This window comes from Lipophrys pholis, assembly GCF_963383615.2.
Source record: "Lipophrys pholis genome assembly, chromosome: 3".
NCBI lineage: Eukaryota > Metazoa > Chordata > Actinopteri > Blenniiformes > Blenniidae > Lipophrys > Lipophrys pholis.
This window is the reverse complement of record NC_137627.1, coordinates 11,914,588-11,940,633: the sequence shown is the minus strand read 5'-3', so window position 1 is coordinate 11,940,633 and position 26,046 is coordinate 11,914,588. Positions and strand designations below refer to the sequence as shown.

At 41.2% G+C, this 26,046-nt stretch overlaps 1 protein-coding gene across 1 annotated transcript in view; it reads left to right on the top strand.

The window, feature by feature from the left end:
• Positions 1-26,046, top strand: part of LOC308107378 (ventricular zone-expressed PH domain-containing protein-like) — a gene marked incomplete at its 5' end in the record, with an annotated part of 42,106 nt that continues 16,060 nt past the window's right edge. The window contains 9 exons of the mRNA XM_080459699.1: positions 1-210; positions 6,408-6,628; positions 7,925-8,173; positions 8,286-8,357; positions 9,258-9,382; positions 12,253-12,265; positions 12,473-12,852; positions 17,914-18,053; positions 18,577-18,711. Coding sequence (XP_080315825.1) covers positions 1-210; positions 6,408-6,628; positions 7,925-8,173; positions 8,286-8,357; positions 9,258-9,382; positions 12,253-12,265; positions 12,473-12,852; positions 17,914-18,053; positions 18,577-18,711 — 1,545 coding nt within the window. The remainder of the gene's footprint in view (positions 211-6,407; positions 6,629-7,924; positions 8,174-8,285; positions 8,358-9,257; positions 9,383-12,252; positions 12,266-12,472; positions 12,853-17,913; positions 18,054-18,576; positions 18,712-26,046) is intronic.

Here is a 26,046-nt window from a genome sequence, read left to right as displayed (position 1 = left end):
ATGTTGAGCCCTCAGGTGAATGTGTTGGTCAGCTACCTGGCGGACCAGTCTTTGACCGAGGCCCTATTGGGTGCACTGGTGGACGTGTCGCAGGCGAGCCCTTCGTCGTTGGTCAACTTCCTCCCGGCGCTGAGGATCGTCGGGCAGCATTCTCCAGCTTTCCTGGGTCACGTGGCCAAAATCCATAGTGCTGTGGGCGTCATCAGCGAGGTAAAGCTTTACCGACAGAAGTTCAGGGCCACACAGCTGAGCATTGGTTAATGTCATGGGTTCATATACTGAGTTAAATTACTGTTCACCTTGACGCGAATATATTGAAGCTATAAACAAAGCCAAAAATAGTGATGTAATTGACTCAGAACTAAATGTTAACAGTCTATTGTCAACCTATTTTCACCTGAAAAACATAGTATCAAGGTTTTTTTTGTACAAGCAAGACCAAGAAAAAAACCCATTTAATTTTCATCAAAAGATGATTCTAATTGTTTATTAACAGGTTGAAACCAAAAAACAAGTCAAATATTCGGCTGCAGCTCCTGCCAGAGTCCTTAACCAACACTAGGAAAAAAAAACAGAAAAAAAACCCAGAAGGAAACTGGATCAGATCACACCGGTCCTGAAATCACTTTACTGGCTTCCTGTGGGTCAGAGGATAGAGTTTAAAATCTTGCTCCTCGTCTACAAAGAACAAATTGGCCTCCGACCAAAATAAACACTGGAGTAACTTGCTTGTTATAAAGCATCCAGACCTCTCGGGTCCTCCTGAGACTAGTTGACTCAGTGTTCCCAGGACCAGAACCGAACAAGGTGAAGCAGCATTCACTTATTCCGCTTTGCACCTGTGGAACAAACATCTTAAATCGCTGAGGTCTGCTCAAACAGCTCATTTAAATCAGACCTGAAAATACTTTCCTTTACTGCAGCTTTTTCACAAAGTTTATACTTTGAATCATCTCACTTCTTAATCCTTTTAATCTTATTGATCGATGAATAACTGTGCATGTTCTTCCGGTTCTGGCACGAAAATGCTCATTTGCCATTTAGCAAACAAATTAACTCTGAGAAATGTGACCAGACACAAGAAACAACCCTATGAGAACAAGAGGGGGCAGTTCTCCTTAAGTTAGAGTGCATTTTAGTGCCTTGGATGCTACAGTGAGCTCCCTGAAATGTCAATGGATGAACAAACACAGCATTTCATGGAAGTAAAGCTTTTGCAGGTGGACCAGCACCGGGCTTTATTGCTCACACTGAAACAGGCAGGAGTTATTATTTTAATGGCTGGAGAACAATTGGGCTGCACACTCTTATGTCTGTTGTTCCGCAAAGTTTTTAACTCACTTGTACGATGGGCATTAATTTACAAAAGAAGTTTCTCTAATGAACAACAAGAAATGCTGAATTCTCCATGAGTCATCAGAGTCTGAAATTCTGCTAAAGGAAAAAAAAAGAGCATTGTTTTCAGTTAACGTTTACGAGAGCAGATTTTGGCACAGGTTGACCTCTGCTAACTCACTGGAGCTGGCGGCATATAAGACATAGAGCAAGCTGCTCGGTGGCGTGGCTGCAGATGGATTGGCTCTTATACGCAGAATTACTACTTGTGATTCAGAAAAACCGGATGAGAGTTTCGTTGCTTGTAGCTGATGTACTCATAAATCAATGGTGCCATCCTAGTGATCGCAGTTTGAAATGATTTGCCTTTCGTAATGGTTGGGCTGGCTCCTGATAAAGCCTGTACAGACGATAGTTTCTTCCTCTCTCGGTAGAAAAGAGGATCCTACAACCCCTTCTTGTCACTCATATTTCTTCTCTCAGTGATTGAAGCTATTTCATCAGCAGACCAGACCTAACACGTCCTATAATTTTATTCTATCTATTGAATCTGATTAGAATATTGTGGTAAATGTTGGACTTGGTGAGAAATTGCACTTTTTGGACCAATCATTGCATTTAAACAGGAAAATCATCCAGCAGGTGCTGCTGTTCATTGTGTTATAGGAAGTCCAGCCATAGACTGGCCTTGAGACGGGGTTGCTGGAGGGTACGATGGCCTAAATTAGATGCTTAGAGAGAATCAAGGTGCCCGATATGGTGTTTTGAGCTGAATTTCTGCTGAGTTTAAAAAAAATACTTGATAGAAGGTCCAGAAGATACTGGAGTCAAGAACTGGTGGACGTGAGCAACCACAGAGGAGTGGACATTTCCCAAAGTATTGGTCACCAGGACAATCAATGCATACTGGGAGGAACAAATGGGATATCAGGAGCTTTTTGCCTTGGAAGAAATCATATTTAAGACCATGGATTTTGAGTGTGGGCACCTTCTGACCCTCTTGATAGTTTTATATAAAATTGAGCTACTGTCTTAGACTCATCTGGCCCAAGTCGGGGACCAGTTACCACAACATATACCATATATTTAATGCTGCGACTGTCAATCCTATTGCAGACGTAGTTGTTTACTACAGCCAGCAGAGCTTTTTCTTCTTTCTTTTTTTTTAATTTGTAAAAGGAAAACAGATCCCTGGTCTTCTTTGAAATCCAATAATCGAATACATGAGCATATTTTTCAAACTCTTTATCTGCTTAACATCACTATGTTCATTTGGCTTATTTACAACTGTTCTGTTTGTATTACACGTCCTTCCCATCTGAAAGTAATTCAAATCGTTATGTTCGTCAGGATAAAATTTTTATTTTTAATGTAACACACAGAAACCTGCACTGTAAAGTCACTAAGTTGTGATCAATGTGTGCATGCGCATTCAGAGGGACAGAAGTGACAGGTGAGGGCTCCCACGCTCTCGTGTCCTCTGGGTCCATTTAAGGTAGTTTAACAACAATTTGAGGGAAATTTGCAACGAGGGAAAATACATCATGGCTGTCTGTAGATAAAGGATCCCCCCCCCCCCCCCCCCCCAAAAACCACAATGAAGCTTTCTGTTTCTCCACGGCAACGCTTCGTTCTCAATCTTCTTGTCAAATAACCTGCCAGCCCAGCTTCAGCACGCACACAGACTCACACATACAGAGTGTTTCAGAGTTTGGTGTCCTGTCTTTCTTCACACTGGAACCATTTGGAAAATAACCCATGCTTTCTGGGAAATGCCCCAGCAGAGGCCTCCTGGTGATGGCAGTGGAGAGGGCTGCCTCCTCTGGGTTTGTGTTTGTGCCCGACACACACTAGATTGCACAACTTTCTCTGGATCCCTTTACCTCTTGAAGAAAGTTGCTCTATATTTAGTTTCTGGACCTTTCGCTTGTCAAATTTGAATATATAACCCATTAATAAACACTATACCCTGCACACTAATAAGCCCTTTGGTAAATATACCCCCTGGTAGTTTCATTTTTTATTTTCTGCCAATATTTTTTCCAAGTATAAATATTCAGACTTTTTTTGACTGCGCTGTGCGGTGAGAGCAGTGCTCGTATAAACTCGCTGTATTTCTTTAAGATAGAAATTGTGCTTTGTGGGTATAAACTTCTCGCATTGAGCAGATATATTTTGATATGGTGAAGCCATATCTGATCATTTGATATGAAGCATTAGAGCAGAGGCGTTGAGCATTGGGTTTAAAGGCAGTATTAATGAGAGACAACAATCCACACAAGCCTTCCAAGAGTGTTATTGGCCTAACTTAACTAAACACCAGTAAATGTGTGCGCTAATTTTACAAACGCCACTGAGACTCTGCACCCTGACCTTGTTTGTATGGTTTCAAGTGAAGAAATGTCCTACTGTATTATAGTTGAGGCAGTTGTTGTGTAAATGTTGTGCCACACTTTTTTTTTTTTTTACATTTTAAAAACCACATGTTTCTCTTCCACTTCACAATTATGTGCCATATTGTGTTTTTCTATGACATAAAATCCCAATAACATGCATTTACATTTGTAATCTGACAAAATGGGGAATAGTTTAAGGGGTATGAATACTTTTTGCAAGCCACTGTATGTGCATGGCTATTAGAAGACTTTCGGGACTCTCAGTAGAACGTGTTATAACGGGAAAATTTGCAAGTGGGATTGCTGGAGCTGGATAAAAAGCTGCACTGTAATGCTGAAGAAGCTGAAGAAGAAGTTTAAAAAAAGTTGAACAACTGGTAGTTTAAAAAAGTTTAAGGCCTCATAGTTTGAAAAACCTTTAAGAATTTGTAGTTGAAAACAGTTAAAGAGTTCAACAACAAGTTAAAGAAGTGCCAATTAAAGTGAAAAAAGTATAGTATTATTAAAAAAAATACATATTAGTAAAAAGTACCTATAAAGTACTAATTTACCTCATTAGTAAAGTCCATGTATGTGCCAGACTGGAGCGCCAAGGAAAGCACAGTTATCAGTGTCGTGTTGGAAAACCAGAGGAAACTTAAGTGACAGAGCAAGAAGGGAAGAAATTGAGTGTGGAGAATGAAATGGTTATTGAGCAGAGGAAGGATTTGGCTTGTCACCAGAGCGGCACAATGTTTTTCTTGCTTTGCTTTCTTTACTTTGTGCACCAACACAGCTTTCAGAGGAAACCGACTCCCACTGCTGCTGGATTTATGATAATGGCAAACAGAGAAAATGAATGAGCCAAGGTGTGTATTTCACAGAGGATGTTTATGTGTGTGTTTATGCTCAAATGAGAGAGGAAGAAAAGTGATTTGTGTCCTCATGTATGTATCACTCTTCTCCAGATTGGCACTTTTGGCTGAAGGCGTAAAAACGCATAGTTACAAACAGTTCCCTCATCATTTTTGGCAGAATTTTATCGAACAGTTTAGTTTTCTTTTAATGCATTTTAGCATTTCGGGCTCTAAATCAAGGCTGAGTTGTTGTTTTTTTTGCCAAGTGATTAAACAATAATTTATGACCTGGCAGCTTATAATAGTATCACTGTGAAATATCCCACTTGCACTCATGATTATGCTATAATAGTTTTTAAATATTATCCAGAAATGGTGGCGATTAAGCCGGAGTTGTGTTGCATTACGAGCACTCTTCCTGGTCCGGTCTAAATACCTCCTTGGCATGTTCTTACAGTATAAAGTCAGCTTATGCCTTTTCTGGTCACTTTACGAGCCCCGTTTAAATTTAGGATCCTCCAAAGTGGTGGTGAAACATGCCTGAACTATGCAATGACTGCATTCCTCTCTTGTTACAAGGTGTGTTTGAGCCTCCATCTATCCTTCTGCCCCTCCATCGGCCCGTCTCAGCTGCAAGAGGAAAGAGACTGCTCTCATTACATGATCAGTTTTCAGTAGTGTAGAATAAAATCTACCTTTTCTTGTGGTCTACCCAGATGGGGATGTTTTAGCTTTGGATTTGCCCTCAAACAGAGCCAGAGGGCAGTTACTGAATCATGTCATCATAGTTCATGTTTGTCTCTGTGATTTCTCCTTTGACAAGTTTATACCACTTTCAAATGTTCTCCTCAAAAAAAAAAAAAAGGTTTAGAATTAAATCTTGCAGTTTAAGCTGTGATGAAATTCAGGGATATGTTTAAACAGACGTAAATTATGATTTGAAACACCTGTGCATATAAAAGAAAGTCCTGAGCTGTCATTTGTGTAACATTGTTTATATCCCTCAGTGTCAGCAGCAAGCAGATTGTATATGCGTTGGGTTCGGTTTATACCAAAAGTAGAAAATGATGAAATGTGGGTGTTTTCACATAGTCAGTGGAGTGAAGAAACAACAATGAAGGAAAAAAATGAAATAAAAAAGTTTATATTTTGTAAGTCTGCTCAGAGCCAACTGTATGTGTTTGAATTTATTATTGTTTGTCATGATTTAGAAACAAAAGAAGTTACACCAAACTCTCAAAAGTGCCTGGAAGTGCAGAACTAATATGTGTTGGTTTGATTAAAAAAATAAATAAATCATAACAATTCACAAACATAGAGTACTTCCAAACCTCGTCATAACGGGTCACTATTCCCATTTCTGTTGCACTCTGACAGTGTTCACACTTGTGATGCTGGTTGGGAAGATGAGAAGAGACGGGTTCCCACTCAGCTTTGATTTTCTTCACTTTCACACCGGCATGTTCCACGATCAACAAAACGATCAACAAAAGATGTTGATTCCTTTTATTTTTTTATTTTGTTTTGCACAAAAAAATTCTGTGGTGGCTAAAATGCAACAGAGTGCATGTATTCTTAGTGTCAATAAATTGTGCTATAAACTAGGTAGTTTTATAGGACAGGTTGTGATGACTTGCTGTAGCAACCCCTGCAAACAGGAAGTAACTGGACAGACTCTCTCAGAGTATAACCTTTTTTTTTTCCCTTTGTTGTACACCAACACGGCATAGTAGTTCAGTGGTTAACCCTCTCACCCCATAGCCACTATAGAAAGCATGAAGAAGTGTGTTCGTGTATCTGAAAGCAATTATCACAATCTAAATGTACCTCTCTCCCGCAGACTCACGCTCATGGCTCACTGGTGTACTTGGTGTCCCTTCTGGGCAGCATGGAGCACAGCTTCCACCACACCCTGCTGCTGGAGATCAGAGCCCTGACTGACCGCTACCCAACTCTACTGGGCGGCTGTGGGAAAGACATTTACAGGATGAGCAACTCGTTCACAGCTATAGCCAGGCTGCTGGGGCGGCGGCTGGAGGAGAAAACTGCCACCCACTGCAGGTCAGCAACGATAACATTAACACTGGCTGACAGGAAAGATATAAACACTGTTTGTATAACTTTGGAAAACCCACGAGCGACAAGGAGATCAATACGGATAGATTATCAGTGTCTCTGGCGACATATAGCAGGCGAAAGTGGCCCAAATCTGACTTTTTTGCTCCGATATGACGCATATCTGATTATTTTTGACAGTCTGAACAGCACAGAACTTTATTTTTCTCCTCCTTTCCAAATCAGATCCATGCCACTTCCATATGCACTTCTAAATGAGATGCACATGTGAGGCTTTCCGAATTGACCTCAGCTTGAATGGTCATTTCTCATTTCTGTCAACATTTACGAGATTGAAGTGAGACAGGCGTCACAGTTCTGTGCTCGAGGAGGCGGGACGTGTCAAGATCACATTTAAACAATGGAAGAAACTCCACATCTTCACGTAACGTCTGTAAAGAGGAAGCAGCCACTGCTCCAGGAAAGGAAGTTGCTCAATTTTGTGGTTTCTTCTTTCCTAATCGTCTTCCTTTTATTGTTAAATCTCTACATTAAGTGTTGAAAGGTGCAGTGAAAGAGTTTCCCTTGTTTTAAAAAGGTTTGTTGGAGACATAGAGTCAAGGAATAAACTCTAAAATGTTGCTCTTTCGTTTCAATAGAGATTAATCGTTAGTTTTTAAAGTTACTCAAATTCAAGAGGATACACATCTTGAATCCACACGTTTATACATTATTCTAAAATGGATTAAAATCATGTTTTTCCTCAAAATTCCACACACAGCAGCTCATAATGACAGCCTGAAAAACGTCTTGGGAGATTTTTGCAAATGTATTAAAAATTATAAACTGAAAAATCACATGTACATAAGTCTTCACGGCCTTCACCACGAAGGTCAAAATTGAGCTCAGGTGCTTCCTGTTTCCACTGATCATCCTTGAGATGTTTCTGCAGCTTCGTCGGAGTCCACCTGTGGTAAATTCAGATGATTGGACATGATTTGGAAAGGCACATACCCATCTGCATAAGGTCCCACAGTTGACGGCGCATGTCAGCACAAACCAAGAAGTCAAAGGGAGAGAGGATGGAGGGAGGAGAACCTTCAAGAAGGGCCACCTCTCTGCAGCAAACCACCAATCAGGCCTGTATGGTAGAGTGGCCAGGCGGAAGGCACTCCTTAGTAAAAGGCACATGGCAGCCCACCTGGAGTTCGCCAAAAGACACCTGAAGGACTCTCAGACCATGAGAAACAGAACTCTCTGGTCTGATGTGACAACGATTGAACTGTTTGGTGTGAATGCCAGGCGTCACAGAGAAAGAAACCAGGCACGGCTCAACAGCAGGCCAATACCACCCCTACAGCGAAGCATGGTGGTGGCAGCATCATGCTGCGGGGATGTTTTCCCAGTGGCAGGAACTGGGAGACGAGTCAGGATAGAGGGAAAGATGAATGCAGCAACGTACAGCGACGTCCTGGGTAAAAACTTGCACCAGAGCGCTCTTGACCTCAGACTGGGGCGACAGTTCATCTTCCAGCAGGACAACGACCCAAAGCACACAGCCAAGATATCAAAGGAGGCTTCAGGACAACTCTGTGAATGTCCTGAGCACAGAATTTAATCAGATTGAACATCTCTGGGGAGATTTGAAAATGGCTGTGAACAGACACTTCCCATCCAACCTGATGGAGCTTGAGAGGAGCTGCAAAGAGGAATGGGCCAAACTGCCCAAAGACAGGTGTGCCAAGCTTGTGGCATCATATTCGGAAAGACTTGAGGCTGTAACTGCTGCCAAAGGTGCATCAACAAAGTACCGAGCAAAGGCTGTGAATACTTGCGTACATGTGATTTCTTCTTCTTATTTTTTTTTTATTAAATCTGCAAAAATCTCAAGTTTTTTCAAGTTGTCATTATGGGGTGTTGTGTGTAGAATTTTGAGGGGGAACAAATGAATTCAATCCATTTTGGAATAAGACTGTAACATAACAAAGTGGGGGGGGAAAAAGTGAAACGCTGTAAATACTTTCCGGATGCACTGTAGACCACTGAAACACTTTTTACATTTCTAATGTCTGATTCTGTCCCCCAGTAACTTCTGTCACATGTTGTTTTTAATTGGTGGGAACCATGAAAAGTGCTGCATAAAGGATGTCACGTCAGGGCACTGCGTGCATGCATTTGCGTGTTAATGTTCATAAGTTGACGAGGATTCATCTGGCTGCAGTGTGGGAATCACACGCAAAGCCCTCTCAAATAAGAACAGTGTGTGCAACACTGGGAGGCTTCCAGAGGCTTTGCTTGAGGTCCTCTGGAGGAAAGATAGAGGGAGCGAGGGATTGGGAGAGACATGCTGGTTTATTAGTGAAGGAGCAGGAGGGGGTGAGGACACGCACAAAAAACAACAACAATAGGGCGTGTAGACGTCTTCTTCCATCAAACAAGTTGGAATATCTGAAGGCCTTTTATGGGAGAAAAAAGGGAAGAGAGAGGTGGAGGTCATGGGAGGTGGGTGAGAGACGGTCATCAACAAAACTGATGGGACGTGGGAGGTGAGAGGGGAAGACCGAAGAAAATGCGTCCCATCAGCTCGATCTCACACTCCTGAAATCCCGCCTGTCTCCGTGTGTTTGTGTTGAAGGTTGGACGGTACGTGCCCGTCTCACCATGCGTCCCTCTCCGGTGGCGGAGCGGGAAGAGGAGGGCTATCGGAGCAGCGGCTGCAGTTGAAGATCCAGGCCTTCGAGGAGAAACTGGGGGAGGCCGGCGAGGAAGAAGAAGAGGAGGAGGAGGAGGAGGAGGAGGAGGAGGAGGAGGTGGAGGTGAAGGAGGAGTCCTCAGTTCCCCAGCGACGGTTCAGCTTGAGTCAAGCTGTCAGGGAGGAGAGACGCGAGATGAGATTCAACAGGTCAGTTAGTATGTAACATTAACATGAGGCTGCTGAGCAGCTCCCTTAATCCGACTGGATAGTATTATATTACTTATTTTTTATGAAGGACGGGCTGTTATCGCTGTCACTGCGTTGCCAGGAAGATTTTATGCGAGGCCATCAGTCAAGAAGACATCATTCTGTGTCTGTTTATTGAAAACAACATGGTTTATTACAAAGAACAGAATGAGACGGCGAGCACATGATTTGGTGGAGGGCTGTCAAATCCTCTAATATTTCTCAAGAAAATTCGTCCAGATCAGGTTTTGTAAGGAGGAGTTTATCAGATGTTGACATTTTTTTTGAATGTCCTTGTGGGATTTTGCACAAAAACTAAGAAAAAAAATGGATTTGTTTGTGTTCATAGCTTAGTAAGCGACGCTAACTGAAAATAGTTTGACATCCTCAGCGTTACGGTCTTTGCAAAAACACTGAACTCACAAAACCACCTTGTTTTTTTATTGACAGTAGGAATAGAGCCGAGAGTCCTTTATTTTGGTAAGTTTACATCTTATACAGAATTAATATTGATTTTTTCTTTTGCTGTTTTTCTCATTTTTTTCTGATTGAAATCATAGAGTTGAGCCAGAAATGTTTTATCCAGCACTGTAACTTTTAACACTTAAAGTGATAGAAGCAAATAAGCACTTTTATAAAATGCCATGTTGCTCTGTAACTTTGGTTTATGGCTCGACACAGAGTCATCTGAGGACTATGTTGAACAACAGATCTGATCTAAAGAGAGTCTACTTCTCAATTTAAAGGACTCAGTTCACTGGCAACATCACGATGCCTAATGGCAATAATAAGTTTGAAGACGTGCTGAGAAATAATGAAGACAGAGAATTGTTACGCAACGCAGGTTGTCCGCGGCCTTTAAATGGAGGAAGTCAGTCTGAAGGGGATCCAAGAGGAAAAAAGTTTAGAAACACTAACATATGAAGTACTTTAATCCACAGTAGGCTAAGATGACTTATTCGTCTGCCGGTGTCTATTGTTACGTTAAAACACAGTGTTTTACCGGCTACATTCACAGAAGCCCCAGAATCCACGTCTCATGGTTATGTCATATGTGTTGATCTCTTTTTATTGTCAGAGCCAATCCTGGCTGGATAAACAAATCCTACAGTTTCAGGGTTTTCCATCATGTTAGCAGTTTTTTTTTTTTTTTTTTTTTTTACTGTTGGGATATTTTAGGATTATTTGCTTTGTATTGTTGTTGGTTTTTTTTTTACAACGTCAACAGTTTTAGTTTATGTTGTAGTTTCACACCCGGCCACAACCCGGTCTGATAAAAGTTGTTGCTCTCAATTTGAGTTAATGCTTAAGAAATTGGATGTCATGTCGTTTTATTTAGTTTGATGTTTAATTGAAAACTCTGGTTTCTGTCTTTCGTCTCATGCGTTCTTGTCAATGTAGGAAACTGGATTACTCTGTCAACTGTGATTGCTGCCTAATGAATTAACAAAGACCAATCAAAAGGAAACCCATTAGGAATAATTGTTTGAGTGGGGGAATAAACAGTGTCTTAGAACTGAGACCTTCTGCCTCACTTCAGGCTGTGTTGAAAAGTAACACAATAAGCCATTAAACAAAAAGGGAAATGAGCTTCCACTTAGTTCTGTTAGAAACGTTGGATTTACTGGTCTCAGTAGCAGCGCGTCATGCCACTGAGGCCGGCATGATGAATCCTTTCCGAAAACATTAACAATGCCCAAATGGTAAAAACAGCAATTTTCTTTTTCAGCAGTAAATTGTATTCAATCAGAGTTAAATGCTATTTGAAGACGATTTCTATGTTGAGTGAATGACGTGCTTGAGCCTGTAATCCTCTTGTGATGCTCTTTTCTTCAGATATATGCTGTTTTATGTTCAAACTAATTGTTACAAAATGACTATACGTTTTTTTTTTCCCATCTGAAAATTAAAGCCAGCTGAGCTTAGCAAAAAAAACTTGTGACTACTGTCAACTTAAATCTGAATGTTTTGGTAACCAAAAACTATTTGTTGTTGATTTGATTTTGAGTTTGTTTGTTTTTGTTTTACCTTGTGACAAGCTCTCATTAATCTGTTTGCAACGAGTGGTCAACATAGACACAATACACAACAAAGTCCAGAGAATTCAAGGATTACAAAAGTTTTTTCTTTTCAATAGAGATCAATCTACTGCTGGAAGAATTGGCATTTAGCAAACAGGATCAGGTCAACTCAACTAGTTCATATGTGTTGAAGGACATTTTGCTCCTTATCCAAGTCGTGTCTTCAGTTCATGCTTATGATCTGATTCAGTTTGCATTGGGAGGCCTCCGTCCGAGACGAATGAGAACATGCAGACTGAAACATAAAGAGTCTCCAACATGCTTGATAATATACATAAAATCTTCCATTTCAATGACTTATTCTGTGTTTAGCATTCATTGCAGTTTAACTTCATTGCTAAGTTCAGCATAAGAGGAAAATTGCTCAGAATTACCTCAAGACGTGACTCTCAGCCTGGGTTTGGGACCATTTTAATGGGATGCCAGAGATCAAGGGTGAGCATGAGGGTTTGCTTGCTCTGGGGTCGGTATAATTAGGTTTGTTACAGGAAACCCGAATGAGACACTTTCAAGAATCTAGAGCAGGCCCATGAAACTGTCTGTACTTAGAAGGCTTCTGCTTTTGTTTATTCGTAAGAGATGATGTGCTCACATGTGTTTGTGGACAGTGTGGGGGGTGGGGTGGCGGTGGATGGCGGTGGGTGGCGGTGGGTGGCGGTGGGGGCTCCAATGAAGCAGGACTGTAAAATAGAGATATAGATAACAGACAGAAATGAGGAAGTTTGGTTGAAATCCAAAACAAATCCAGCCTCCTCAGGAAAAGTGTTGTACATTGTCGATCCATCTTTTAACAGCACTTCACCTGTTGTTATTTCGTTGTCTTTACAGGTCAAAGAGTCTCGCTCTCCATGCTGTACGTTCACGCTCAATCAACTCCGACACAGCGGAGGATGGCGAGGCCGTGGAGCTCAGTATAGACAACACCGTCTCCTCCGCTTTGGCCGATCCAAACTGCGAGAACCACCAAGACGCATCACCTCCTGAGAGGAAAGTGGCAGGTGACCGTCCCCTACCCCTCCCCATTCCACTGGACAAGCCGCTCAAAGAGACTGAGAGAGGTCTGAATGGAGAGAAGGACGTAGAGAAGGAGACGCAGGAGGAGGGGGACAGACTCTTCATCCATCTACGAGACAACATGGCGGCCATCAGGGAGTTCTGCAAAGGCATGGCGCAGCAGATCCCCATACCTGAGCAGTGTGTGATGGAAGGTAATGTGAGAGTGACTAAGATGTCAGTATTCAATAATATAATATTACTTGGGTGATGTAGTGTAGTAGTAAACAGGCAGAGGCAGGGTTTATTTAACCCGCTGAACCTGAAGGAGACGACTGTCAGAGTGGCTGGACTTGATTAATGGAGTGGTATGTAGACGCCTCCTCTTCACCTCCCTGCGTCTCTTCACACACACACACACACACACACACACACACACACACACACACACACACACACACACACACACACACACACACACACACACACACACACACTTTTTTTTTTTCCTCCAACCTTTAGTGCTGAATATCTGTGCATGTTTAGTTCTTCTTGCATGTTATTTCGTGAACAGACACCATGCTCATGTATCTCGTGTACTTGTGTGCGGCGGCAGTGACGCAGTCTGTGTGATTTTCCTCTGGATCGTCTTTGCCGGGACCCCCTCCTGTAATTTGGCACAGGCTCTTCAAAATGACGTCAGTGCAGTTACAGGGATGCAAAGCCAATATTTCATCACCATCATCCCTTATTAATCCCTTTTAAGTGGTGTCCTTTAGGGGCCATTTGACCCCGAGTTGACACATAAACAATCCGCTACGAGTGAGAGTAGCCTTTATTTACCGCTGGACTTCTCTCCCGCTGAGCTCCTCCCGGGTTTACAGATTACACAACACAGTGTGGAGGAAGAGTCGCAAGACAGCAGAAACTTTGTTCGATATTGAATGTTTGTAATTGGCTTAAATATTACAAAATACAACAGAAGTCAACAAAGAAGTCATGTTCAGCATGCTGGATCAATTAGAGCAGGACTGAAGGGTAAAGCTGGTAACATTTTGTCCCTAAAGCAAACTAAACTGCATGCAGATTTTTCGTCCATGTCTGCGGCTTTTACTGTCAGATTGTCAAAATTCTTGCAGCACAATCATTTTAAACCAAGAAATTAAAGTTGAGGTAAAAAGTGTGTTTATGGAAACTATTTAGACCTTTGGATTTTTGTGTTTTAATAAGCATCAATGATGACAGGATATACAATGTAGGATAAATTCAGGTTCATGATAATGAATACAAAAACAGGAATGTGCAGTAAGAACATGCAAATCCTACATAGAAAAGCCCCTGAAGCCAAGACCTGACCCTGTGAACCACTACAGCACCGTGTGGCCCCACACATTGTTGCCGACTCATAATAATAAAAGCCTCAAAAAGATAAAACACATGTCAAGTTTTTATCATTCATGCTTGTTTTGACCAAGATGACATTTTGTTGCCGTTCATGTATAAGCTTAACTGCAGAAAGCAGCAAATGTAATTGACAGATTATCTCCGCTGGTTCCTGCTATGATGTAAAGTCTAGGATTTGAGCACTCGGGGGCAAACTGTCCTGGAACTAATTTGTTCATGGACAAATTAATCAAGGTAAAGAAAACGAGGATTGTTTTGAGGTGGGCAGGGCCTGTATGTTTGGTTTCATTCGTACAGCATAATTACATCTGAGGGGAAACAGATGAGTGTTATGCATACGTGACATATATGCAGGAAGAGCATGTGATATGTGGGAGCAGTCCTGTGGACGTACATGGATACGTTAAAGCTGCAATGCCAGCAGAGAAGCTGAAGTTCAGGCGGTTCATGGGGAGGATCAATGACAGGAGAAACCAGCTACATCTCAACCTAATCTAATCCATTCTTATATTTCTCCCACTCCTTTTTGTCCCCCCCTATTTGGGGAAGTGATCTTTTATTTTCAGTCATGTCTTAACTTTTTTGTATATTTAAAAATTTTCAATTCGATTTGCTCCACTTGAATTAAATCTTCACTGCCGTCTCTTTGCGGTGCTTGTCGTCGCCTTTCCTCGTACTGAGTCGGTCTTTTTAACTGGATCAAGGTTTGATCCAAGCTTTTGTACCTGCTGTGACTGGAGTGGGGCTGAGGGAGCTGGAGCCTGTCCCTGCTCGCATTCGATAAAGAGCGGGATGCAACACACCTCAATTAACCTAGTAAGCTTTGGATTCTGAGAGAAATCCAGACAGGTTGAACATGCAAACTGCACATAGCAGCTTCCCTGACCTGTTTCAATGACGAGAGTTTCTTAACCGCAATATGTTACATATAAATGATCCAGACTGCCGACTAGCTGATTTTTTTTTTAGATTACTTTATCACCTATTTCAGTTTGTTGCAAATAAACTGTTCTTTCCCCTTTTCAACCTTAGAAAATATAAAAGTTTGAGTTTCGTTAAACGCCAAAGGAACTCTTCAGCTGACTTCATCTCAGACCTCGTTCTGTCCCCTTTATCCCCTATACCTATTTTTCAAAAGCAAACTTGACAAAACCTGGGGAAAAGGCTTTTAATTTGAAGAAATCCATCTATATTTATAAATTATTGATTGCAGTTACATCTTGAAAGGATTTTCCATCATGTATTAGTTCATTACAATAATGGATGAAGTATCTTATCACAATATTGACAAATTATTACATGGTTGGTTGTTACAAGGACTCGTAACAGTGGTTACCTCTTTCTCGTGGCACTGCTTGGTGAAAGCAACAAGGGAACATTTTGTCTTATAAGTTGATAAATTTGATTTGACTGAATTTGATTGTGTGTGTCTTTACTGTTGTTGAGATAAAAACTGCTTATAATGGACTCAAACTGGGGATTTTTCTCACTGTGAAGCAGGAGTACTAACCACTACATCACAGACATTATATGACTAACTTCCAATTGGGTTTTTTTGCCCACTATTTGAGCCTCCATTCTGTTGAACATGATCAGAACAGACAAAGTTCTCACACAGAAAATAGTTTGAAACACTAGAAGAGGCAATGATACTGTGATTGACGGGAGGGGATGTTATTACTCTGCCTTTATATTGTTTTACCACCCCAACCCCCCCAACACACACACCCTCAATTCCTGAACCTATAATTAGTGTTTTACTTTTGTCCTCATATTATTAAGGCTCTTAATGAGAATCAACCTCGAGGCTCAGAGGAAAGGAAATGATGTCACAGGTAGTCTTAGCTGAATAATGTCATCATTCATTGACTCGTTGGCCAAACCTCACGTGTGTGATTAACTTTCTTTCTCAGGGGATGATGATTATACAGGAGGGCACTTAAATACAACCTCACACATGCACATCAATACACACACACACACACACACACACACACACACACACACACACAGCATCACAGCTGTTTATAACACAGGCTGACCAGTGTGCTCATGAGTGCACACTCAAACAGAAACACTCATAATCTGTAGTTTATCTTGTCTTGATTAAACATCGCCAAGCAAGTGGTATTATCTTTGACCTTTAAGAAGTTAACAAAAGGATCTTTTAGGAGCTGCTTGATAAGTAAGGAAACCTTCTACAGTATCAGCTCACATCCTGTTGATGATGATTGCAGTGACTATGACACATGATATGTTCACAACATAGATTAATTATAAAAAAAAAATGTAAATAAACATGCTTCTAACATAACCCAGGATGATGTAGATTTGTTATGTGGACTCTTAATTCACGTGAGTCAAACGTTTGCAGAAACGATCCAAACTGAATGCCAAGTTTGTGACTTCAGTGTTCTGGTGTGTCTCTGGTTGTTCGGCGACCGCCGAGAGCCGTGGAAGTAACCCTCACCGATTCTACAACTATATTGCCTTTGCTCATAGTCTGCTGGGAGGAGCTCCAGCACCCCGTCACCCTAAATTGGATAAAACGATATGGAAACAGGTCACCACAATGGGCCCCCCACCAAGACCCTTACTCTTGCAATGCCTCATAGGAGCCACGCAGCAACTGCCTGCTGCACCTCGTGGGTTAAATGCAGACGACACATTTCATTGTGTCATGTGAAATAAAAGGTATCGTCATCTTATACACACAGTGAAATTGGTTGCCGGAGTAAACGAGGAGCGTGAGCGCTTTCAAAGTGATGAATAGTATGAAAATGCCAGCAGGATTAGAAATAATGTAAAACTAAATATTGTAACTAAGTTAAATAAATAGCTTATGTGTTATTTTTAGGTCCTCTGATCTGTTTGTGGATTGTATATTTTAATATATAATATACAGTTTATGGTTAGAGGTGAGATGTCATTGGTTTAGCGACTGGTTGGCTGGAGCTTGCTTGTTCTCCCTGTGCATGTGTGGGTTTCCTCCCACAGTCAACCACATGCATGTGAGGTTCATTGGTCACCCTAAATTAACCAGTGTTATGTGTCTGTGTTGTTGTCTGTCTGGGATGGAACCCTGCCCTCACCCATTGGTCAGCTGGGATTGACTGCAATGCCCCATTACGCTGAACTGGATGGATGGATGGATGGATGGATGGATGGATGGATGGCTGGGTCCTTTAAAGGGGACGCATATTACTGTTGGAAAACCATTAGAGAGTGAATTTTGCATAATATGACCCCTTTAAGAAATTCCTCCCCACAATGCTTTCTACGTCTAGTCTGCTTTGTTTGATCACATCTATGAAGAAAACTTCCATGATTTTTTTTTTGTTTTGTTTAGTTTTTTCTGTATCGACCAGATGGCTGATAAGAGGCAAGGAGCGCTTGTTATGAGAGACATGACTTTGCCAGCAAGCGTTAGAGCAGAAATTCAGCTGTGGTGCATAAAAAGAAAGAATCTGTAACCAATGTACCCAAATGAATCACATAAAATCCATTTTTACATGCCTGTCATACGGTGAAAAGCTTCTGCCAAAAGAAACTTTTGTCTTTTCATGTTCATCATCCCCCCAGTGACGACGATGAGCGCATGATCTCCATATGATACACATAAATAGCCGTCCCATTACTGGTTTCTTCATCATAGTGGAGAGCTGGACAATTGTGGAAATTACTGTGCAAAAAAAAAAAGATGACATTTTCTCAAGATGACGAGACTCGGCGTCCTTGCGTGCTATGAATCACTCTGTAAATATGTTCCCAAGGCTACAGAGGTCCATATGCAGACGAGGCAGAGCGTTGAGAAATGGATGTGAGAACAACAGTCTTTCAGTTTTCTCTTTTTCCCTGTGCTCCCGCGACAGATTCCAATCGAGGCTGTGTGGCCAAGCTCTCATTCTCTTGTCCTTTGAAGGGACACTACTGTCTGTACGCCAAGTCGAGTTTCAACCTGACCAGCCGACAGCCTCACCTCTGGATTCACATCATGCTGCTGCATCTACAGGTGCGCCCAAACATGCTGCATCATGCAATTTTTTTGGTTGACATTACATTTATTGTTTTTTTCTCTCTGAAACATTACATCAACTTAAGCTTTGTGTTTTAATAGAAATTATATTAATTAATTTTAGAGAGAACATCTATGTTTTCCTACATTTCTTCTCATTTTTGTCTGAAGTGCCCACCCCTATGCCTCACAATAAATTAAGTTGTTTGTAGTTTTAGGCATTAAACAATCTAAAATCATACAAAAAACAGAAACAATATAAAAAGCCATATAATTAAATTTTTAAAGTCTAAATCAAAAATATGCTGATTTTGAAAGATGTTTTGTTCATTTTTGTCAACATGGAAAAATTCACAACTAAGAATACAGCAGAAGTTGTTCAGTCTATCGAAAGAAATATTCTTCATTGGGAGATTTTTCCCTGCGTGCTCTAATTTTTCCATTCCATATCCCAACTATATCTCTGCTTCGCATTAATTTGACTGGTTGTTCTCCTGCTGTTTTTTTATTTTCTCTCCAGAATAAGTCCGGTGTCCCACTGTGCACTAAGGATGAGTGTGTCCAAAGACTGGCTTCCCTGTGGGAGAAAACACAACTTAAAGGAGCTCACAGCTTCTACATGGCCATGACGCAGCACACCACCCCACACAGGAAGGTACTGGACCACAGTGTGGTTTCTCGTAAAATCAATCCGTCTCCCAGCAGAAAATGAAAAAAAAAAAATTGAAACTTTTGTTTGAATGTGACTAATACATTAGTTGGACATGTTTGTATACAGAGTCTCCTTGCACCCCTGTGCCTCATCGTAATTGTGTCTGTTTGTGTTTGCACGTGTGTCAAAGACTGTGTTGGGGAAAGGCAAAAAAAAGCAAAATGAGCATCTGTATCGGTAGATTTCTCTTTTTGGACGTGTGCGCTGTCCCCCACTCTCCCTTTTCCATAATGTGACGAGCTAAGTGGTCGTTAGGAAATAATTAGACCCACAAAGAAAATACAGCTGCCATGCGTCTCCCGCTACACATGTTCACCGGGCTGTGATGAGAGGGACTTGCTATGGTTACCATATGGAGCCCAAACATACCAGCGCACATGTGCACACACGTGCATATGTGCACGTATGTTTTTACACGGGACTGACAGATATAGCAGGTCGCTCATGCAGTTCATGTAAAGGTTTTTGCCCCGTGTTCATTCGCATGCACTGTAGACTAAAAAATCTCCACTCATAAAGGCAGATTGTCTTATTAAAGCTGTGTGAACACACCGACAGTATGGCCTCGCGACATGATAAAGGTCCTATGAAAACGTGTTTCATATTCAGATTGTGTCTCGGTTCAATATAAACCTGCTTTTGCATTATTACAGCTGATATTATTACGTGTTCTTGAGTTTCCACATTAAGTTTCGGCAGCTCACATTTCATCTTCATATCATTGTTTTTGGATGACTCACTTTCAGGCAGCTGTGAGCCAGGCGGCAGAGCAGGCCATCCTCTACTCTCATGGTTAAAGTTCTGCGAGCCAAAGTGTGTGTAGACACGACACTGTGACACATAGCATTCCCTCCGATGGTGAATGCCATTGCGTTAAGTGGTTTGAGATGCCTGAATGGACCATTTAAATCACATAAGAGTTCAGAATTTGAGACAATGAATGTATATTATGATTTTATGTACATTAACTACAGTCACTGGGCTCGACACACTTCAAACACAGGGCTGACCTTCTCCCTGTGGCTGTAAACTGCAATGACATAAAGAAGAGCGATCACTGCTATGAGAGCCGCCTGTGTGTTGATTTGTTAGTGTCGGTTACCTAAAGATTGAGTTCAGCTCAGGCACCGAAGCTGCTGGGTAGTTGGCAGGGCGTGTGTGGCCTGGGATTTCTTTAAGAACCTTCCCCTCCATCAAGTTTTGCTCGCTCTTAATGATTACTTCAGGCATTTAATGTCTGAACCAGAATTTCCAGAAGGAAGGGGGCAGCCATTGTCAGAAAAACACTAAATCGTTGTTACCGCAAAAGCAAATTATCCACAACACTCCCCTGACGTTAAAAAGTACTTCTTGTGAGGCATGTGCAGGGTGTGGCAAACGCTATATTTAGTGTTTTTGCTTGTGAGTCAGTTCAGTCACATGAGCACACGATTTAAAAGATGAGATTTTACAGAACAGAAACGAAGAAGGTTTCAACCCTTCTTTCCCGGCATGTGTACTGCATTTCCTTTATCCCCGTTTCTTTCTCCATCGGGCCTGAAGCTTCACTCCCTTCACCGTCAGCCAATCAGAAACACATGTAGTTGACAACAAGAGAAGAGATGTAAAGAGAGCTAAAGCTGTTACATATATGAGACAGGAAAGGTTGCCAATTATATCAGTACCGACAGGGAGATTGAAAGGGAGACTACGGGACTTTACGGGGCTTCGTTGATTTAGGAGAGACTTATGTTCGGCTTCCGACAAGTCACTCTAGTCCTTTTATGACGGGGAGAAAATGGAAAGCTGGTGGGAGCGAGGATGAGAAGGAGGGAAAGGATAAAAGTGTGATTCAAAAGGAGGACCTGGGCCGAGAAAGAGACGACAGATCAAGCAAAAATTGCTTTAAAGGTTGGAAATAGTTAAAACTGGGTTCAAACCTAATGAGTGGCCAGAGCGTTGCCATCACTGCATTTATCACTGGAGCAGCCGGTAACAAGCAGGGGGGGCGGGGTGGCCGGCGTGGAGAGCGTTCAGGAGGAAACGGGCAAAAAAAAACATACAGACGTGATTAAAATGAAAAAGGAAATGAAGGTGGGATGTAATGAGGAGATCAGTTAAAAAAGGAACTTCGCAGATTTTCAGCAAACGCATGTAACTGAGCCTGCGTCGACGGGTTGGAGACACATAAGTTTGTGACTGATTAAAGCTGACAAGAAAGCATGAAGGGCACAGAGGAGACACAATGACTGTATGATGAGATGCAGGTGAAGAAGAAATGGAGGAAGAAGGACGAGAGGATTAGAAAGTGCGGGAAGGAGTAAAGCCTGTTGAAACGAGAGTGCGGATTACAAAAGATTATCTTCCGTAGCAAAAGAACAAACATAGAGATTGTGACGGAGTGCTGTGAAATTTGAATTTGTGGAGTTATTTTCAAACATTGTGAAGTGTGAGGGGGGGAAAAAAAGGGAGCTCATCGAAACGGACTCTTACCAAAGATTTCAGTTTTTATCCTTCGCTTTGCCCGGAGACAGGGCACTTGTTGATCCACACTGAGGTGGAGATAAAGCTTAATGGAGGCAGAGGAGAGAGGGAGGCGGGAGATAACACGGAGCTGAAGACGGGGCCGAGGCTGTGATCAGATAAAGATGTTTGTGGATGAACAGAGAAAAGATTGGGGGGATTGGCTGTGGACTCTGCCCGTTTCAAATATCCATTTTGATGTCAGGACCCCTGTCGTACATTGAAGCCCACACCTGAAGATGAATGTGCACAGAGACAGAAGTCTGGTTCCTGTTTATTGTCTTATTTCATCCCGCGCTCTCCTCTCACCTTCCCGTCATGTTGTTAAAGTCCAGATACTTTTATCAGTGGATTTTCAGGTATTTGAACTTCAGTCGGGTATTGTTTTTCCTTTTTTACTTGAAACATTAGAACACAAATCCTTCTTCCTCCTTGCCTTCTTGAAACGGGCTGCTTACTTCTCCTCACCTCTATGAAGGTATATAAGAGACGTAATAACACAGAGGAAAAGCTGTTCATGTGTAGGATGGATCCGTTTGTAATATGAAGAAAAACACCAGCAGCAAGGTCATCTATTTGTGTTTCATCAAAAAATACTGATCCAAACTGGGATCTTGGAATAAGAATAACTAATACATAGATGACATTGAATTGAAATAAAGGAAAATAAAATAGTTTTTAACATTTTTGTTGTCATATTTAGTGGCTTCAGCAGTTCAATCCATCCAAGTGAATGGAGTCTCTTGTCAGCCATCAATAGGCAATTTAAAGAGACCAGTTAACAGGAACACATAGACATGGGTACCTCTCACATTTGAACCGATACCGGTACCTGGGAATCGATACCGGTTCTCAACAGTACCAATTTTCGGTATGTTTGTTTGTGTTTATGTGGTAATAAATGTTAATTTCTTTAATAATAAAAATCTCAAGACTTTTCAATTTAACATATTTATGCTCGTGTGCGTACAACGCTGCGTTCAAGTCCGGCTCGGAAAATCCCCCACTTTTTTCTCCTCACAGTCACCAAGGATGCGTTTAGGCACTGAAACACGGTACCGTTTGTTTTTACGTGAATCAGTACGACGGAATTTGGCCGGTACCTGTAAAAGCACCAAACTTTTGACTACCGGGAGAAAACCCATGCATGCACCGGGATAACCTGCAAACTTCCCACAGAAAAGCCCAAAGGCAGACTGTTGGATGTTCTCGCTGTGGGGCGAGAGCTCGAACCACTCCGCCCTCTGTCGTAATCAACCATGAGCACTTTTGTTCCTGCATCTTGATCGAATTATAATCCAGCAGCGCTGATGAAGAGCGCGAGGTAGAGATGGAGGTGAGAGAAGGGGTGGTGGATTGAAAGGGGTTACATGAGGACAGATAGATTTAATTAACAATCACATAATCCAGCTATTGTTTCCTCATCTCCTTATTGAATCCTCCTTTCCAGTCGGGATGAATCAAACACGGGGTCACGTTCGATTCTTCAGACCTTTTGTCACAGTGACCTACATGATCATTCGATCCATACGCCGATCATTTGTCTGCATCAAAGAGCCCACCGGCGCCACTGAGGTCGTAGACATGCACACACACACACACACACACGCACGCACGCACGCACGCAAACACACACACGCACAGTAATAATAGTGTTTCCTGGTAATGGACACCAAAAGCAAATGTGCGCCATCTTACTCACTTTTTCTAGTTGGTGATTCATTTCTGATGCTGTTATGTGGCAGATTTAGACTTTTACACTCTTCGAGTCGGTTGCTCAACATCTGACTCACAGACTCTTTTTATTGTATTTCTGCCTCCTTTTTATTTTTTGTGTGTGTTGCTTTTTAGAGTTTTTGCTTTGTAATCGGTAAACAATGCCACAGTTATTTTGAATTCATCCGTGTTTATCAAGCAGAAAATCGAAACTCTGTTGTCTGTGAGAGCCAGAACCGGATGGAGGATATCTGCAAATTACAGAGTGATTCAGTGGGGCTCGGTGGGAGGCCAAGATTCCTGCTTGTTCGCCTCAAGGAGCAACATTCAGTTCAAGTAGCATCATCATTAATCGGCTGAAAAATCTAATTCTGTTTTTAATTAATTGTTAAAAATGAAGTTTATTTTGTGCTGTTATAATGAATGCTGTTAGAATAATGTAAAAGCATCCCATCGTAGCTCATTAATGTGATGCATATTTTATAGGGAAAAGATTTACTCTTCTTTCATAAAGTTTCTTAAAGTAAACAGATACTAAAATATTGCAGTTTAAATATTACACGTGTCTAATTCAAGTCTGCATATGAATATAGTCCTCCACTTTTAACGTGGCCCTCAGGGAGGATGAAATGAGTATAATGTCATCAAAATGCAAGTCTATGCTGCTGTAAAGTCGCCATGAACTACATTTCAAACAATGTCTGTTGATTTTACAACTTCTCACCACTGCTAAATTGGCAAAAGTTGTTTTTTGAGTTGAGACAAGTGGCTTACTTGAACAAGATCAATAAAAATCTCTAAATCGTCGAGAAGTTTAAAATCGATGTGGAGGAAAGGTCATTTGATGAAGGATGCAAAAGCAAATCAACTGTTGAGCTTCAGTGAAAAGAACAGAAGCAGTGTCAGTGATAATTGTTTATATGGAGCAAAGTATGATCAATTTAGCTCAGAAGAAACATCAGATTGTTCAACAATTAGTCCTCTTTAAAGGTGAGATGAGCGAGGGTTTCTTGACCTTAAAATGACTGAAGTAACCTTCACTATTTATCCACATTAGCAGTGTCCCTCCACTGTCTGGTACATTTATGTTTATTTTTGATCGCACTATGTTGATTAATCTTTATTTAATGAGGAAAATTGTTATTGAGATCCTTTTCTAAGTGAATCCTGGTCAAGGATGCAAGGACTCACAGCTAATAAATATACTTAACAATATTTTGACTTGACTAAACAATAATGAAAGAGACAGTAATTTAACTCCGTGTTAGAGTAGAGTTACATTCGGCCCTTTGATCATGTCTATAATAATCATGTACCTTGGGTGAAAATAACTTCCTGGTTCAGTTCCTCATTTCTCATTATGAAACATTACAATTACTTCTTTGCTCGAAAATACTTTTTTTCTCTTACCTATTCTCTGTAAAACAAGTCCATTATTCCCAGGTTCTGTAGAGAGACACTTCACGTTCGTGATGCTAAGCAGATATTCTTATGTAATGTGAGAGGAGTTTCATTGTCCGGTCATATTGATGGTATGAGGATGCAATGAGATGTGACATCAGTCACTGGTTTGTATTGGCGACAGTTCACAGTTTATAGTTTATAGTTTATAGTTGACACCATCCTTTCTTATCAGCGCCAGGAGCCACATTATGCAAGCAGAGCCGATATTGTAGTCGTGTACAAACAGTAAATGATGTAATATTTCTGGATGGTAACCTGTGTGGCTCTTATTAGTGTAACTCTATATTCACAAACACAGTAGAGTTGCATGTCTGCAGGGGGGAGGAAAGAAATCAAGTTTATTCATTCAACAGAAACTCCAGAAGTCGAGATGTTAGAGCAGTGAGCTCCGCTGGCTTTGGACCCTTCTGCGTCTTCATGTCTTATTTATTATTTTACCATCACCGTCAGTAGAGGACCCTTTGACATACTGAAAGAAGAGACATACTTCCCAACAAATCCACTAAAACCATTGAAATTTCCTGAAACTATAACTGTAGAAGGCGACTCCTCAAATTGAGTGCTGGAAAAATGGCAATTTCTCCACTGCTGGTGTATTAAAATAATAATAGCATTAATAATAATCATCCAAAAATCCCAAAACAAACTACTTATAAGTACTAGTTTTATGTTTTTGGCTTATTTTAAAATACTTTTGAAGTCTTAGTTTAAGTCTAAAGTGTCCATATTTATACAAAACCCCTAAATTTACTAAAGTTGTCTTCAAAATGTAAACTATAAATTGCTGTAGTCTTCGTTATAGCTATTAGACAAAAGGAAGGTTAAAGCAGCATAGAGTTACTCTCCCCTCCTATTTATTATCTGTTCTTTCTTTATCACTCATATTTCCATACCTTGTCTAGGTTCTTCATTAATCATGCTGTGGATTAATCTGTTTGTCCAGCATATGTCTCCTGAGGATGCCTCGTCCCTTGCGCCCTGTGAGAATATTAATGTCGGTGTAAACCCTCGCTCTGAGTCACACATGGTCCTGGTTTATCTGTATCCGCAGGCGAAACCTTTTCACCTCAGTTTTTTTTTTTTTTGCCTCGTAACAACACAAAGAAAGCTCTGACATGTGAACAAATCTGAATGGACCCCCACTTACTCAGTCACATTTATGTTAATGACCTGTTCAGTGTTTGTGTCTGTCCTGCATTGAGGGTGTATGTCCACATGGGAAACTACTCCAAAAAAAAAAAAAAACGACAACAAAAAAAAAACTCTTACATCAACATCCTCGCTCATTAACATCGAGAGGAAGAGGTCAAAAGGTCCAACCAACTAGTAGCTCAGCCACCACAGCTACCGGGTTTTCTTGCAATCATTTACATTTGGCTCCTTCTGCAGGTTTCAAGTTAACTTAACTCTGTGATAAAAAATAATATCTCTTGCTTTGTTTGAACATGGCAAAGATCAGTGTAAGACAAATGATGAGGAGGTGTTTATCTGAATTAAATGACATCAATCACATGAAGGTGCATATCGTAATAATGTCCTAGGAGGTCGTTTTAGCACCAGAACTATTGTATGAGATTTTACACACACACACAGGAG